The sequence below is a fragment of the Procambarus clarkii genome, chromosome 65, assembly GCF_040958095.1.
Source record: "Procambarus clarkii isolate CNS0578487 chromosome 65, FALCON_Pclarkii_2.0, whole genome shotgun sequence".
Lineage (NCBI taxonomy): Eukaryota > Metazoa > Arthropoda > Malacostraca > Decapoda > Cambaridae > Procambarus > Procambarus clarkii.
Genome location: NC_091214.1, coordinates 16,882,616 through 16,900,160, shown reverse-complemented (window position 1 = coordinate 16,900,160; position 17,545 = coordinate 16,882,616). Strand labels below are relative to the sequence as shown.

At 38.1% G+C, this 17,545-nt stretch overlaps 2 protein-coding genes across 13 annotated transcripts in view; both read right to left on the bottom strand.

The window, feature by feature from the left end:
* Nucleotides 1–7,049, bottom strand: part of LOC123770996 (protein amalgam) — a 78,573-nt gene extending 71,524 nt beyond the window's left edge. For 2 of the 4 annotated variants that reach the window (XM_045763179.2, XM_069309466.1), the window contains exons 1-2: nucleotides 6,955–7,042; nucleotides 2,754–3,715 (exon numbers count right to left, since the gene is read on the bottom strand). In XM_045763179.2, coding sequence (XP_045619135.1) covers nucleotides 2,754–2,856 — 103 coding nt within the window. In that variant the 5' untranslated portion in view covers nucleotides 2,857–3,715; nucleotides 6,955–7,042. Of the gene's footprint in view, nucleotides 1–2,753; nucleotides 3,716–6,847 lie in introns of all 4 variants that reach the window. The other 2 variants (XM_045763180.2, XM_045763178.2) reach the window with 2 other exon arrangements.
* Nucleotides 7,050–8,440: 1,391 nt separating this feature from the next.
* LOC138354938 (uncharacterized) lies at nucleotides 8,441–15,381 on the bottom strand. Of its 9 annotated transcripts, none has more exons than XM_069309457.1 (6): nucleotides 15,225–15,380; nucleotides 13,203–13,321; nucleotides 12,930–13,052; nucleotides 11,879–11,983; nucleotides 11,225–11,457; nucleotides 8,441–9,468 (listed from the first exon to the last, which is right to left on the bottom strand). In XM_069309457.1, the coding sequence occupies exons 3-6, from the start codon at nucleotides 13,020–13,022 to the stop codon at nucleotides 8,967–8,969; spliced, it is 933 nt and encodes a 310-aa protein (XP_069165558.1). In that variant the 5' UTR covers nucleotides 13,023–13,052; nucleotides 13,203–13,321; nucleotides 15,225–15,380; the 3' UTR covers nucleotides 8,441–8,966. The 9 variants fall into 9 exon arrangements, with proteins under 9 accessions (XP_069165558.1, XP_069165559.1, XP_069165561.1 ...); XM_069309458.1 differs by having other exon boundaries at nucleotides 12,930–13,044; XM_069309460.1 differs by having other exon boundaries at nucleotides 13,203–13,317; nucleotides 15,225–15,372.
* Nucleotides 15,382–17,545: the final 2,164 nt, after the last annotated feature.

Genomic DNA, 17,545 nt, shown 5'->3' with positions numbered 1-17,545 from the left:
CGTTTCTTTTTACGATATATACAGTTTCTTGACTTACGACTTGACATAGTCCACGACTAAAGTAAACTCAGAGTATATGCACCGCTTATAGGCGCCTGACAGCTGGGTGGACACTGCTTCGGATTCGTAGTCCTGAGGTTCTGGCTTCGATCCCCGGTGGAGGCAGAGACAAATGGGCAAAATGTTTCTTTCACCCTGTTGCCCCTGTTACCTAGCAGTAAATAGGTAGGTACCTGGGAGTTATACAGCTGCTACGGGCTGCTTCCTGGGGATGTGTAACAAAAAGGAGGCCTGGTCGAGGACTGGGCCGCGGGGACGCTAAGCCCCGAAATCATCTCAACATAACCGAGACGCAGGGTATGCTTTTATAGTGTAACCTGGATTGGTTTTGTGTTTAGCCTTTGAAGAATTATGAATAACCCCAACATAATTTACTAACCTATCAGTATGAATATTTTCGTCCTTCATAAAATCGGCGACTAATGTATGATTTGTGTATATCCAAGTACTGAGAAACACCTTTAAATGTATTTCGGTTCCTGGAATTTAACATGTAATCGTTGGTGTTGTTAAAGATTTGCTACCTGGAACAAAGTTCCAAGTAGCACGGGCTATGGTGAGCCCGTAGTGCCTTAACAAAATATATAATCAAAACTACAACATTATTATATATCTCGACTGAAGACCTCATGCTGGTTTATGTTCGCCACCTGAAGTTATGGAATTTCTTCTTTGATGTTACTGATCGCGGTGGTTAAACAAATTAACTTAATAACGTTCTCATAATAATTTCTTTCAAATCATATTGATAATAACTTTAGACTTTCACCTCGGGATGTCAGGAAATCCACTTGAGTTAGAATCCACAATGTCCACTGATGTGGTTGTCACAATGACTTTAAAGAACAGATTCTTAAAGGTTCTTGTCCTGCAAAGCCAAGCATTCAAGAAATTCCTAAATTCCTTGGTTGACAGGCCGCTTCCTGGGGAATGCTAGCCTGAAGCATCCACTGATTGCAACAGTTTTAGTGATTGGTGGCCATTTTTTTTTTTAGATAAGTTTAGTTATCCCTCACTTCCCGATAAGTTCCTCACAAGGGAGATTTGTACAGAGTCTACTGACTTTGTTACTCTGGTGTGTAACGAGTCCCCTAGTTCTCCAGTTATGGTTTGTGCAGTCATTCGACTATAGCTGTGACTATTCGGAAATTCTATAGCTCAACGACTGTGTTTTTTCTTGTTACGTTTTCCTTGAATTTTAAATTAAAATAATTATCAACACTAAAGTGATCAGGCAGCTCGACTGTTCCATTGTTATGGACAGACTCATCAGCAGGAATCAAACCGGAGAAGATAGGCTGTGAAACCTAACAAAACGAGACGGATTATCACAAGAGGAACTGAACACTTTTTGTCTATCTCAGCCTGAGGCGGGAAGAAGGGCTTCATAAGCCACACTTTCCTGCTCTTCGTGACGTATAATCACGTATTCCACCCCCACCCCGGACAGCTATTTTTCCAGGAGGGAAAAGTGACGGTATACAATGGTTGGGAAAGAGACCTGGATAGGAATCTGGGGATTCATCTACTCCTCAAGCCTGGCCCCTGATGCTTGAGAGCTTGGTCCAACAGGCTGTAGGACAGTACACCAAGGAAAAGTGAACTAAACTGTTATTGTCCCGTGGATGGGAAGAGCTTAAAAAGGAGGAATGAATTGAAACGATGAGTTGACAGGAGAAAGAGAAGAGTGAATGTGTAAAATTAACAGAAGAGAGAAGCGAAGGCTGTACCTAAGATAAAAGCAAAAATTCGAACACACCGTGAGAGAAAGGTCGTGCTAGACATTAATAGCTAAACGTCCATGGCAGCTTCCAGAGCGTTACATTAGGTTTACCGTATAATAATCAAACTTCAGTTTTTACAAGTCTAATCATTTTAAATAAAAAAGCTTGTCAAGTCTCATTTTGTGGATAGGTACTGAGATTGTCATTATCCTGAGAGCTAACACATGTGAAATGGTGTTGACATTCTTAGTCAAACTATCCTCAGGCATCCCAAACGCTCCCATTGAGGATCAAAACAGATATAAAGGATTGTCCGGGCTCAAATGGAGTTAAGAGCAAGAACATCTGTAGAATTTGTTCGGAGGTTATCAAATCATATCAAAAAATGTATTCAGAAAACAATTGTATATATATATATATATATAATTGATTCACTTTCCTATAAATTATAGTACATTATTCATTCGCACAACGAAATAAACATAATAGCCTAACACACAATCAATTTAATTAAATACTATGTAATAAATGAAAAGGACAATTACAAGATGATGCTCAATACATGAAAATAGTCATGGATATATATATATATACACACCATTAATTGTATCCAAATTTTTTATGTATATACCCTGAATTTACTTTAATCTCTCTGACAATGTTAAAATTGATGAATGCATTTTGGGGGTTGGTAAGTGATTGGATGAGCATAGCTTGAGAACGGGTTGAGTTATGGGTAAAGTATTTTTCATTCATAATCAGGGGATTTGGAGGCTGGATTAACAATTGTAAATTGTCTATGAGGACATGCTACAAGAACAGAGCAGACAGATGGGCTCTCCACAGCATCAACGTGGTTGATCACCAGTCACATTGTTACAAACCAAGCTCTAAAGTTTTCATGTGGCCAAAGACAAGCAAATTCCAGACGTTAGTCCAACAATATATACACACACACAGAAGGCTTACCTGGGAGAGGTAGAACAGGTGAACACCAGGAGAGTGTCAGCAACATGAGAACAGTGATACCCCCACGCCTCGCTCCGTCACATGTCTGGAACATCGCCGCCATGATCGTGGCTCGGCGCACCTCACACCACCAAATACACCTCAGATGTGCGTTTAATTGGTTGGGTTTTTCTCTTGCTGATTTTTGTATCCCCGTGTGTGCAGAGTTGATATTATCGTTCCATAATTGTTACCGGTTAAAACTTCTGATTAAGCTGTTTGTTTGTACCGGGTATATTTAAAAAACCAATAGTAAATTTAATCCTGGCATACAAGTTTGTCTGAATTATGTCAATTTCCTCTGATTATTAATATATAGTTTGGTTGTCAAGATATGCATACTGCTGTTAACACTTATATTTTATGACATATTTTGAATTGAATTTTGAATTGAATAATGAATTAATTATTTAAACACTATTAACACTATATTTTCTGTATTTATCTGTGAGCTTCCAGGAGTCTGTTTTATGTTTACACTGACTACAAGTTATTATGTCCTTAATTGCTTCACACTTCAGAAGGCAGATAAGTCATATATCTCTGGAATTTTCATAGGTTTTTCTTCCACATTCATCATTTTTCCCTCCCCATCGGCTGCTGGAACTGGTGGGTCAATGCTTGCTGGAGGGGAGGGCTTCAGTGAATGAGATATATATATCACCGAGGTCAAGCAGTAGATAGTTTCAATTTGCCCCTCATTAGGTCAGCAACACAATATTATGCCTGTTTTCCATGGATTTGTTAAAATTATTTTTCCTGAATGCCATTGGCAGTCACATTTCTAAATCACGTTTGTTTGTAAATTGACTCAGATCAACTCGTATGAGTTCAAAGGTCACTCGAGATTAGCTGGCAATGTTTCAAACGACCCCTATATTGTCATCACATTTTCTGAAGTGTCCTGAAATCAAGCAAATATTCTGAAAAAGTTATGCAAGTAAGTTTAGCATATTGCCTAAAATTGTTGTGAAACAAAATGTTAACATAACGATATATAATATTTATAAGACATACGCTCCATTAAGTTATGTTACAACATTTAGAGAATATTTTATGAACACCACAGGTCCACAGCTATTCAATATCCTCCCGGCAATAAAGAAATATTGCCGATACGAAAGTGAACGTGCTCACATGAAAACTAGACAAATTCCTTCAAGAAGCGTCTGTTGCTTGGGAATACGCATAAGGCAGTTGCCACAAATCAAGCCTAGCCCAGGCCGGGGTTGGGGGAGTAGACGAACTCTCAAAACTCCCTCCAGGTATACTTCAGGTATACTCCAGGTATGAGAACATTATCCGCAAGGATAAGATTTTCCACGTGACAATAAGATTTTATATTTGAGGATAAGGCTTTCTATGTGAGGATAAGATTTTCTCCTGGTGATAAGACTTTCTACCTTATGACCGCGAATAAGACTTTATGCGTTAGAATAAGACAACATGTATGATAATAGGTCTTTATACGTCAGGGCAAAAAAATTATGAGTGAGGATACGGTCTTATTCGTTACGATAAAACTTTGTGTGACGATAAGACTTTTTTCGTGAGGATCAAATTTGATGCGGGACAATAAGACTTTATGCATGTGAAAAAACTAATATAAAAAGGATTAGAATTATTTAAACTGTATATAAATGTTGTATTTTCCCTTGTAAATTTATGTAAATATGATCTTTATATTGCATTTTATTTAATAAAGAAAAAAGTTAAAAAGGATAAGACTTTATGCGTGAGGCTAAAATTTTGTTCGCGATGAAAAGACTTTATAGCGGAAATAAGACTTCATAGGTGTGTGTGCAAGATTTTTATACGTGATAGAATTTTATCACTGATAAGACTCTATACATGAGGATAGGAGATGCTTCAATACAGGGAATCTTGCATCGGAAGAAAGTTAAAATGTCAGGACACAAGAACAGTATACACCAGGACAAGAACTTACGCATCATGGTAAGACATGCGTCTGCACAAGACATATGCGTCGGTCAGACATAAGGGAATCCTGCGCACACTGAAGTCACTCAAGTCAAAACACGTATCGTATTCCCTTTCCGTTTGATCCGCTAAAGCCTGTGTTTATGTTTGAGTGTGCCTAAGGTATGTTGTCATGACTGTGTGAGTGTCAGGTGTGCGGGAGTGTGTCCGGGTGTGTGTGGCAGTGGGTGTATCACATGTGTAAGAAATGTGTTTGTTTAAAAATGAGATACTGTATGATACAAGATATACAATATTTATTATACAGCGAACCCCTTCTTGTGGATAATTGTCTGTACTTCCGTATCAGTGATAATAATTAACAGTTTGAAGCTCTTTGCAGATCATAAACATTATACAAACACTTGCAATTGAACTACAGAATTGCACTTCAGCAACTGCTCTTAACTCGCATGCTTTACACTACGATTATACCGTTAGTTGCGTGGTTTGCAGCTAGTTTACATCTGCAGTTTCTTGTATTATACAATGTACTTGTTCAGCTTATACACTGTACTTGTTCAGCTTATACACTGTACTTGTTCAGTTTCCACAATGTTTGTACTTGTTCAATTTACACTATGTTTGTACTTGTTCAGTATTCACAATGTTTGCACTTATTCAGTATTCACAATGTTTGTGCTTGTTCAATTTACACAATGTTTGTACTTGTTCAGTATTCACAATGTTTGCATGCGTTCAGTTTACACAATGTTTACACTTGTTCAATTTACACAATGTTTGCACTTATTCAGTTTTTACAGTTTTTATTTTATTTTACATGATTTTTTCGCTTGTAAGTACTTGTTTTAAAATAAAAAAAAATGTAATGCCGTTTACAAATTCATGTTTGTTTTTGACACTTTCTCCCATGTTTCTTTATTGAACATTATACTTTACTCACTGTTCAATAGTTCAACATTTTGCATGCTTGTTTTAGCAGCTGTAAATGTTCATTGTGTACATTTGCGCTCATTGTCCTTTCAAGATAGCGAAAAGTTTTCTTTGGTGGTGAGCTTAATACCTATCAACTTCTTGAGTAATATTGTAATTGGTCTTACAGTTTCCAACCTCTTGGGTATTGTAAGGCCACTGCAATAGCCCAGTGGATGCAACATCCAAGAGTTAGTTTAGCGTTGAATTTGGTGTTGCTCTTGGTTATTGTGGTAGCTTATTGACCAACCAACATATATACTTTAGTGTTGAATCTTGTCCAGGACTAAAGTAAACTGTGTATAAACACCGCCGAGAAGTGAGTTCTGTATAATTCTTGGTATATATCCTCCTTTTATTTATATATATATATATATATATATATATATATATATATATATATATATATATATATATATATATATATATATATATATATATATATATATAATGTGTGTGTGTGAGAAAAGTGAGTGAGCTCAGAAAATGCAGTAACAAACATTTTGCTCATTACGGGCTATTCATGCCCGTGCCACCTCTTGGGTGGCTTAATCTTTATCATCAATTTTGCTCAACATTCTTCATTACTATATGCTAAATGAGTTTGCCAAATATCAGCGCGTACCCCGTAAGAACGAAAGAGAAATTGTAACAGGCAGAGTGAGAACGAGTCCATTATCTGGAACAACAGGTGGTCAGCACAGATCTCCATACATAAACAAAAGATTGGATTATTTATTTAACATGATAAAAATGATACCGATTGTTTAATACAAGAAAATATACATTTGCATTGTAAATATCGGGTATCGCATGTTAATGCAGAAATGTCTAAATTCTTTTTTCACTAACAGATCACAGCCTACTACATCACAAGATAATTTTCTATTATGACGTAAATGAAGAAGACTTTGAGGACAGGCCTCTGTCATATTTTTATTATTGCTCTTATAAAACGTTGTTTAATAATGGAGCTTCGTTACTAAATATTATAGTTCTCCAAAATAGCTGCATGAAAGACAAGCGAATAATTTACCTTTAGTAAATTATCCTATTATTATTAATTTAATTCACGCGCGAAAAAATGTCTTTCAATGGTGGTTATTTCGCAGATACATTATTTTACATTGTTGTGTTCTCACTCTGTCATATACAAGAACAGTTCCCAGGTCATATTGCTAGAGCGAAGTGTTTGGTTTGGACGCCAGTTGGCAGCACTGGTCGAAAGCGGAGGAAGTTTGGCGGGCACCTTGCGAGAGGCCGCCTGCCCGGCACGTCTGTACTCCACACGGGCTAAGTTGGCACTGGCGAGAGGTACCCCAAGCACTGCCACCCCGACGTCACCATCATCACTGCCACTGCCATCACAGCTACTGTATTATCATCACTACTAATATAATGATATGTTATAATTATGTTGTCATATCCGTCCCATCACCTGCTTTGATAATATTCAAAAGCACAGTACCCTTGTTATTCTTGACTTTACTTAACAAATATGTCGAGCTTTTCACCATACATCCAATCTTTAATCTGGATTCGAACATATACTTGTCTAATCCCATATTGACCTTTGACCTTTCCTGAATTATGACAAAGACTAAAATATACTTGTTGGTTGGTCAGTAAGCTATTGGCCACGGCTTTAACTCTCCAACCGTTGATAGGATTTAAGGGCAACACCAGACCGGTCTTTCATAGTTCCTTCACTGCTTTTATTTTTCTGTTAGCTGGAAACATTCCCATCCATGTTGTCAACATCCCCTCCCCCTCTATATGTTCTAGCTTCCAGAACAGCGTTTTGTATGCAACTCAACGAAAAAGCTTAACACATTTAGCTCCAGATATTTAGTTCCAGCTGGAGTCGACCCAGCCCTCGAACTTTCTTGTAAGATCTCCGTAGTTCTTCTAAAGGTAATATAATGTTTGATAAATTCAAGAAAATCTGCATTAATGCAAACACTGCTTCGTGTATATAGTTCTATAGGAGGCTTTGGGTAATTCTACGGATCGCTTTGGAACTATTAATTTAGTGTTAACCATATTTTCTTTTTAGTTGTTGAATCTCTTAATCTTAATCTATGGATTTTATGTTAATGCAATTTGCTCCTTACAAGTTTATACAATAGGCTTCGTTCGGCTTAGCATTTGTCCACTATACCTTTCTCTAAATTTCTTTCTGGCTCTACTCTCATCGTTGTGTGTTTATAGTTGTTTCGAGTCTTTATATGTTTATGGCTTATTTTGTTGATTTATTATGCACCCGATACCAATCCTGTGGACGATAGTAGGAAAAATTAGATGCACATCAGGTTCAATTAGATAAGCAAGTTACAAACTTATGAGCTAATTACACAGCTTAAAATATATATATATATATATATATATATATATATATATATATATATATATATATATATATATATATGTTATATATAATATGTTATAGCACAATTGGTTCAAGAATTGGACCACAACAGTCTTTAAGGTGAGCAATTTGCATCAGTGTCAAACCAGTTACATAGACATTAGTTTACTGATCATGCTTCCCACACTTATCCAGTGGTCTGGATAAGTGTGACTATAGTGTGTGTGAGTGTGTGTATTTGCAGCGAAGTGGTGGTTGACAGGTGCGGCCAGCATGGCCTGCTCTGCCGAAGTACAGGGGAAGGCACTCGAGGAATAGTGAACTTAACGGCATCATAAGAGGATAGTTACCTGTATGTCCAGCTGAGAGTTTTTCATTCACTCATTTATTTATTAAGCTCCCCATACGCATGGCGTGGGCGGTGGTGGAAAGAGTTACAGAGGCACATAATGGGCTCAAGAACTAAACCCCATAGTTCATTTAGCAAAGTGACAATCTTGTGAAGTTAATTACACAGTAGTTAATATTACATAAACATATACATATATATGCATACACAGATATAAGTAATGAGAGGGAGTCCATTACATAACGCTCCATAACTATGATGTTGTAATTGGTCGAAGTGATGTGATCAGAGTAAACCCCGGGAAGAACGGCAAGCAGTTTGTGAGTTACAGAATTTCCACATAATTTGTCGCAGAATTAAACAATCTTGGTTTTTTGCTGAATCTTTTCGCAACAATGCTAGTAAGGAATATTTGTTACATTGGAATTGTGTTTATAATTATTAATATAATGGCAATAATTATAATTATTATTATGATTATTGTATTTGACATTATTAATTTATAAGAATTTGGTTACCTTAAAAACTTATAAAATAAATTTTGCTAAAAATATTGGGGATCTTTGTCCTGTGATATTTCACTGATTCCATTTGTCTGCTCGAAGGCCATCCAGGCGACAGTGTGAGTGTTTCCCCAGCCTGGTACCTTGCTGATCGTTGCTATAGAAGATGGGTTGTCGTAGGCGACGTGCCCGTTAGGAATGAAGCCCTGGCTAGCATATAGCCTCCCCATGACCTTGATTGCCAGTCTACCAAGACCCAGATTCCTGTAGCTGTCGTCCGTCCCCCACATGCCGATGCTTCCATACATGGTGGGTGATATCCAGGAGACAGGTGTTTCCTCATTTCCGGAGTAGGGCAGGTGCTGGAGGTCTAGGGGCGAGTCCTTAGTCACGCTCGAGTCGAGGAATACTCCAACAGATGGCAGATGCTGCGATAGGCTCCACGTGGACTCCAGCGGTTGGGTCTTGTTAAAGCTGCTCCTCTCCAGCAGGTGTTGGAGCCCAGTTTTGACAAGTTTACAGACGCGGAAACCTGGCTTGTTCCTGAAAGCAAGAGCGAAGAATGATATGCTGGGTACAGGCTATTTCCTAGTCAGGTTATGCCCCCTTTTTACCCCCTACACAGAGATACTCGCGGCAGCATCCCCAAACCAGCCTCTGTCGCCACATCTGGTGTGATGGGTGTGTGGAGGTGTGGCGGTAGCAAAGGGAGACGCCGCCGGCGCCAGGTGAGTGACCACCACCCGTCATAGGCAACCTGCTCCTTAAACTAGTTGGCGGGAGGTATAGGCTTTCACAAGAGTTAAAGAGGCGCGATAGCCCACACACACGGCCCCCCCTCCCCCCCCCCCCCCGACGAAGTCTCAATATGCTGGGTACAGAGCAATGTTATTTTTTAAGTAAACAGCCAAAGGCAGCAAGCATATTTGTTGCCTGAGTTATACTCTCACAATAAAAGTAAATTCGCTGAGGGAAGTGTTTGACTGGTAGTGCAAGTACCATCAGTCCAGGTTAATCATACATTTAACTTCAGTTCTGACTTCGAACTCCATAATATTTTAGAACATTTTTTTTTCCATGTTCCACGTGTTAAAATCCATGTTTATGTTTTTGAACATGAACATGGATTTTTACACGTACATATATATATATATATATATATATATATATATATATATATATATATATATATATATATATATATATATATATATATATATATATATATATATATGCAATACAGTCAACGGTAAGAAATATATCATTTAACTATATATAATAATATAATCAAATACAGATATTGCTTGTGAAAGCATTGCTCTGTGACGACCCGGGTACATGCCCTACCATACATACACCACAAGTGTACTACATGATCCTTCGACTGCTATCATGGCAGACTTAATAATTGTTGTTAAATGCTTGTAAAGTGTTCTCATACTTATGTTATGCTAAACATTGCTTAATTGTTTCATCATTTTTGTCAGCTTTTTAATATCATTCGCATTTATTACAACGTATTCAGTATATTCATTCTGTTGAATTGTTGAAATTGCCGTTACATATTGTCTGTTTTTATAATTATTCATATTATATTCCATATAATTAAAGCTATTTTTCTTTCCTATCTTACATATGTTAATAATTGTCTAAGCCATTCCCTGCCTTACATACAAGACGTCTCTAACATCTAACACCATGAAGCCTGCGTAGTTATAGAACTGCTCCCTCAAATATCAACCTGCCTCCTCAACAGTCTCCGTGGTGTAGTGGTAAGAGACTCGCCTGGCGTTCCGCGAGCGCTATGTCATGGGTTCGTATTCTGGCCGGGGAGGATTTACTGGGCGCAATTCCTTAACTGTAGCCTCTGTTTAACGCAACAGTAAAATGTGTACTTGGATGAAAAAACGATTCTTCGCGGCGGGGATCGTATTCCAGAGACCTGCCCGAAACGCTACGCGTACTAGTGGCTGTACAAGAATGTAACAACTCTTGTATATATCTCAAAAAGAAAAAAAATGAATTTGGCAAAAACTTTCCTGAGTTTCCACTCTATGCGACGTTTAGTTTGGTGAAGGGCTTAAGCCTTAAGGCCTATCAACTGTACGAGGGTTATTAAAGCCTTGACACTAGGTTACTGACCAACCAGCAAGTATACTTTATCCCTGAACAAAGTACATAACTAAAATAAACGCAGTGTGTGTATACCGAGAAATGGAGCACACTTCTTGGTGTATATATCCCTGCACGGTTGATATTGCCACTTTAAAGTTCACTGTATGGTAAGGTAAGTACCAACCTGAGGAGTTCAGTATCCATGTTAGGGCGGTAAGTAAATGTGTAAGTTGGTTTCCAATAGACGAGGGAGCTCCCCAGCTCTTGGGCCAGCATCTTCAGCGGCTCAACCAGGAAGTGGGGAATATCATAGATCAGGTGTCGTTGCCAGTCCAATAGAGGCGTCTCCCTCAGCGCCTCTATCAGTTGTTCGAATTCCGCTTCCCGGCAGTAGACGGCAATACTGGAGGGCACGTTCTAGAGGTATAGAAACAGTGTAAGAACACCAGCATTTGTGAGTCTCTATTACTTGGAAATGCGCGCACGTAAGTACGAGAGGTCATAGATTCAAGCTAAGGAAACAAATGTCGCAGAAAATATTAGAAATTTCTCTTTACAAAAAGAATAGTAAACGATTGGAATAACTGAAGTGTGAAGGCGGTTGATTCCAAAACTGTTATTACATTTTGGTTTTGGCGGCGTATGGCTGCCGGCTTCATAACATCACAAAAATGATGTACTAAATTACTCGAACCAAATCTAATCGAGGACCCGCGAATAGAAAACTGAACATCACATTGATTTTGTAGCACATCAGTTTTTGGTCTCGGGGGATTTATACGTCAAAATGCGATGTACTATGCGAGAGGACAGGATGCAGGAGATACGCAGAACTTACCGTCTTCTGCCACAAGAGTGTGTGAGAGAGCGGTTGGGCAGCCAAGGTGTAGAACCTGGTCGTGGACAGCCACCCTCGAGCGTGTAGGAGCAGGTTGTTGTACATCTGCCGCAGTTTATACTCACGTTAACTACTAAACAAAAATTATGATTAAAAGGAGAATTATCTGCATTCAAGAACTCATTCTTGTTAATAAACTGACTTTTACGAAATTAAATGATATTATTACAAGGTCTTGTGCAATATTATTGTAAGACAAAGCCTTTTTAATATTTTACTTGATCAATAATAATAATTACCAAAATTTTGTAGTCCTTCTGTGGGGGAATGTTGAAAGCAATATATTTCAGTCCATATATATATTCAGTGTTATGATCTCAGGCTGCAGGAGAAACGAGTCTCCCCTTTAGAGTTATTCTGCCAGGCTCGGCAGAATAACTGCTGAGCCGCTGTGGGGAGTCACAGCGGCTCGAGATGGGTGTGTACACGTGACAACGAGGCCAGTGTTGAGACCGCACCCCCTAAAGGTGTGACGTTCGGCCCATCTCCGAGAGTAGGAAGCGTACAGAGTGATCTGATCTAGAGATAAGCACTCTACAAATTTTAGGTTGGTTTGTCCGTAAAGGACGTGCAACCGACAAAGACAACACCATAAAATCAGCTACATGTATTTGTAACTCTAAGTCTAAATCAGATATATTTTTAAAAACCAAAATATATCTGAAACAGTTTTCGTCTCACTGTTGCCAAGGAAGAAAAGTTGACTCATTGTTATAAATTAAGGCAAATCGACTCAGTTACTGAATACATGAAGTTGTCTCACGATCAATGAATAATGAAATAGTCCAATTGCTCTCTTGAAATTAAATTGAGCCATAATCGTCATTCATTAAAATAGTTAACGGAGCTTCTTGAAAATCATTTTCAAAAAGAGAAGGGAATTATCAAGAGAAATCGGCAAGTCACTAAGACTATATCACTTGTAAGTGTTAAGGTTTTAGCTAGTCCACAGTTCTCTCCCGGAGCTACAGTCGGGTGAGGGTCAACTCACAGTGGCCGAGTAGGGTAGGTCCGCCATGAGGCTGTCAGCAAGTTCCATAAGTTGGCGCCTACTGGTCACTTGAGTGAAGACTCGCGCAGCCATGATGACTCTCCCTTTCTCACTACTGGTTCACTTGAAAGAAATGCATAGTGTAGGAAATACAATCATGGGACTGATAAGAAATTTATACATAATATTTAACAAATAAAATAATAGGTTGCTCATATTTATGCTTCTGAAGATTTTCGGCAACATTAAAAATAACCAGAATTCTTACCTTACCTTGAGGTTACCTTGAGGTGCTTCCGGGGCTTAGCGTCCCCGCGGCCCGGTCGTCGACCAGGCCTCCTGGTTGCCGGACTGATCAACCAGGCTGTTGGACGCGGCTGCCCGCAGCCTGTCTTAAGGGACAAAAAGGAAACAAATTCCGTGATGACATATTCATACAGAATTCAAAGAAACTGCTGGATCCTTTACCAAGGAAATACCTTTTTAAGATAAAAGTTGAACCAAAATGTCTTGATGTAGCAAATGAAAGTTCTTATACTCAAAGTCCTCCATCCACGACCTGAACATTTGATTTGCCCATCGTATAGCTGCTGAAAGTACTGTGAAAACGTTTGCAGCATTTGCTGAAATGATTTGAAATAGAAATATAGGTACACTGTCAAGGGATGCAGAAAGAGTTAATATAGTTTTTAACATATATCAGAACAATATCAAAGGTAGCTAAAGAAAAGGCTCAGGCGCATGAAAAATTATCCTATTAATATGATAATTTCAAGCAGTATGATAATCTTACTCAAACACATGATTGCTTTTTGGGCATCTATTCGAAATGAAACAAATTACAAAAAATCTTTTGAATCTATTGGAGTCGAAATCTACCGTAGACTGTTCTTCAATACGTTTTTTCGTCATCATAACCATGCTTTGTTATTTTAAATTGACTCTTTTGCTTTAAAACAGAAATTGCTGAGATGTACATGGTATTTGGTAAAGTAAAAAAAAAATGTGGTTTTCTTTGTTTTTTTAGCAATATGCACAATTTTCCGTGATATAGACCATTTCCTGATACTATATGCACTGAGTTTACTTTATTTTTTTAATTATCAGGGAAAGCGCCAAGCCATTACGACATTATAGCACTTGGAAGGGGTCAGGATAAGACCTTGGGATGGGACGGGAGAAGGAATAATGCCCAACCACTTGGACGGTTGGGGATTGAACTCTGACCTGCATGAAGCGAGACCGTCGCTCTACCGTCCAGTCAAAGTGGCTGGACTGAGTTTACTATAGTTCTGGACATAGTCCAGAACTAAATAATTATTATGTGTCACAACGGAAAGATTGATGATATTCTGGAGAAATATAAGAATTTTGCACCAAGATTGTAACCTTTTGTTAATTGTCTGATTGTCTATTGCAAATTGTCTGTATATCTAGTCATAAAAGTATTTGTGTGTACGTCTGATAATATACTACATGTGTAAAGGAAGAAATGTATATGTTTATCACTCAGAATGTTCGGTAATATGTTTACGGTTTGTGATGTGTCCATATATGTATGAACACGTTGTATTGAACGAGGTGAGAATAACTTAAGCTACCTCATCCCTTTTTGTGTATTTTACCTCAATAAACTTATTTCAATTTCAATTTCAATGTAAACTTGTGGTTTTGATGTGGCACGATTGGCCAAGTCATCCGCCACCTCGTTGAGTACTATCCCAACATGAGATGGAATCCACATAAATTTCACTTTGTGACCTTTCAGCTGTAACTCATTTATCCTTTCTTACACCGTCGATTATTGTGCTGTTAATCATGATTATCCAACTTGGAGAGTTACTAATGGCTCTCCGTTAGTCTTCTGTTTAAACTTGGTCACTAATTATTAAGCGTTTGTAAGTTTTGAATGATTATTAATTTGTCTTGTCTATTTCTTCACTCGTTAAGCTGGTCTGCTGAGAGTAAGTAAACCGTGTTGTATTCTGAATCGATTTGTCTGAAATCACTGACTGGCAAATGGCTGGGGAGGCGCTGATTCAAGGCCGTGATGACTCTTCTCTCCTACCAACACCCCCCTCCCCAACTCCCCGTTATCCAAAACAAACTATTATAGTTTAATTTGTGCTGTAGGGCAGTTTGGGGACTTCTGGGATATGTCTGGTACTTTTCAAAACTATGTAGTACTTTCATGATTACAATTTTTAATATATGAACTTGACTTATTTTGGATGAATACTTATATAATTAGGTTTAGCACAGGAACCTGTTATGTACGATGAATTCTGAATTTACCTTTATGTTGAATATGTTTGCTGTTGATTCTCACACTTTGAAACTGTAAAAAGCTTCTTTCATCCACAGCACTGCTCTATCTTGTTGCGACTATAGCAAGAAGAAAATGTTGTAGGAGTGGAAGCCAGCCAGGGTCCTTCACCCTGCCACACACCTAGTACACTGAGCTCCCGGGACTACCATGAGATGTGTTTAGGAAAGCTTCCAATGAATTAAGGTGGTCAGTTTCGTAGGCAATTATATGTGGCTCTGCAAGCTCTTCCACTAACTTATCACATGCCTCTGTATGACTAACCATCTTGTGTGATGGGGATCTTTTAGTACAATGTAGCTAGCTTTTTGACACACTGTACTCCCCTTCTCATAGTCTCGGGTAGCTGCCCAAATGCAGATGTACCTAATATATTAATAAAAAAAAACTTTTCCACTCCCACAGGAATGGTATGCGTGTATAGTGAATGAACTAACACTACATGAGAATAGTGTTTATTCTTATGAATGAGGTACTTACACATTTCTTGGACTCCATTGATCGTGTTATCTCTGAATTCCGCAATTTTTTCACTTGTCATTATGAAATGACGCAAAGGATGCGAATAGTTCTGCTGACAGAGTTTACATTTAGTCAAATCTACATCAGTAGATGTTGTAAACTCCTTATTGGATGACCCGTAGACGTGTGGTTCTTCCTGCATAATATAATGATGATAGAGGGAGTAACTGGTGTGAATTTCCCCTTGCCTGATCATGTGCCTCTGTAACCCTTTCCACCACCGCCCACGGGATAGTTGTTGTTAAAGATTCGCTACCTGAAACAAAAAGTTTCAAGTAACACGGGCTATGGTGAGCCCGTGGTGCCTTACGCGCGATAGGTATGGGGGTGCATAATAAAAAAAATTAATAGTTCTTAATTAATAAGAATTAAATAAATTAATAATTTATAATTAGTCGAATATTAATTCTTCTAAATTCAGTTGTTCTTTCACTATCAGTGACGAAAATTATCCCAGAAGTGATGATCATCATCATCCCAGAGGATGAGGATCTGAGAGGATCATAATCATCTCCCATACTAGTTAAGGCTGCAGGTCATAGAACTAAAAATTCCGCAAACAAGACACATAAAGGTTAATCTTATTGTGACAAATCATGAACAAGTTTTAAGATCCCAAGTCCAGCTACAGTACTTAACTTTAAAGTGTTTAATGCGACTCTCACAAGAGGTAACAGTTTCACATTTATCTAGCTTCAATGTAGAGCAGACATAATGTTATTTCACACATAGGGTAACCTATGAAACCATGGACCATCTCAAGTTATAAAGAATGAAAGACCTACTCACAAACTATGGATTTCATATCCCCATGATGGCCAGTAGACTGGTCAAGAAAATTAGGCATCCGCTTAATAGGTTACTCTGGCACATTAGAAAAGGATTTTAACTCTTCATTATTCATTATATACCAAGTTGAATGTGTGTGTAGACAGTGAGCATGATGTTAATTATTTGAGAACATTCCACTTCACTTATTTTTAAGTTTTTATGGGTTTTGGCCTTTATTATTATTATTATTATTATTATTATTATTATTATTATTATTATTATTATTATTAATACATTAGGTACATCTGCCTTTATGCAGCTACCCTAGACTATATGAAGGGGAATACAGTATCAAAAAGCTAGCCTGACGACAAAAGTTACATTATGCTGTTAAATTATCCTGTATAGAAGTACCGCAGCCTCATTGAACCTGTATCCATGTAGTGAACAGGGATACGAGTGTCTTCATCTTTTTTATCAATCTTTCATACCATTGTCTGTTACACACCACTAGCTTTCCCTGAAACTACAGTACAGTTCCATAACGCATACAGAAGTCAACTACAGAAATCATAAGAGGATAGTCACCTGCATGTCCAGCTGAGAGAGATTATTCGTTCATTTATTAAGCACCCCATACGCATCACGTGGGCGATGGTAGAAAGGTTTACAGAGGTACATAATGGGCCAAAGAATCAAACCCAATAGTTCATTTAGCAACGTAAGTGACAACCTTGTGACGCTAGTTACACAGTCGTTAATATTACATAAACATATTCAAATATATGCACATACAGACATATATATAATACGAGGGAACCCAATACTTAATGCTCCAAAACTTGGATGTTATTGGTTGCGGAGATTGGATCAGAGTAAATCCAGGGAAGAACGGCAAGCAGTTTGTGAGAAATAAAAATTTCCACATAATTTCTCGCAGAATTAAACAATCTTGGTTTTTTGCTGAATCTTTTCGCTACAATGCTAGTGAGGAATA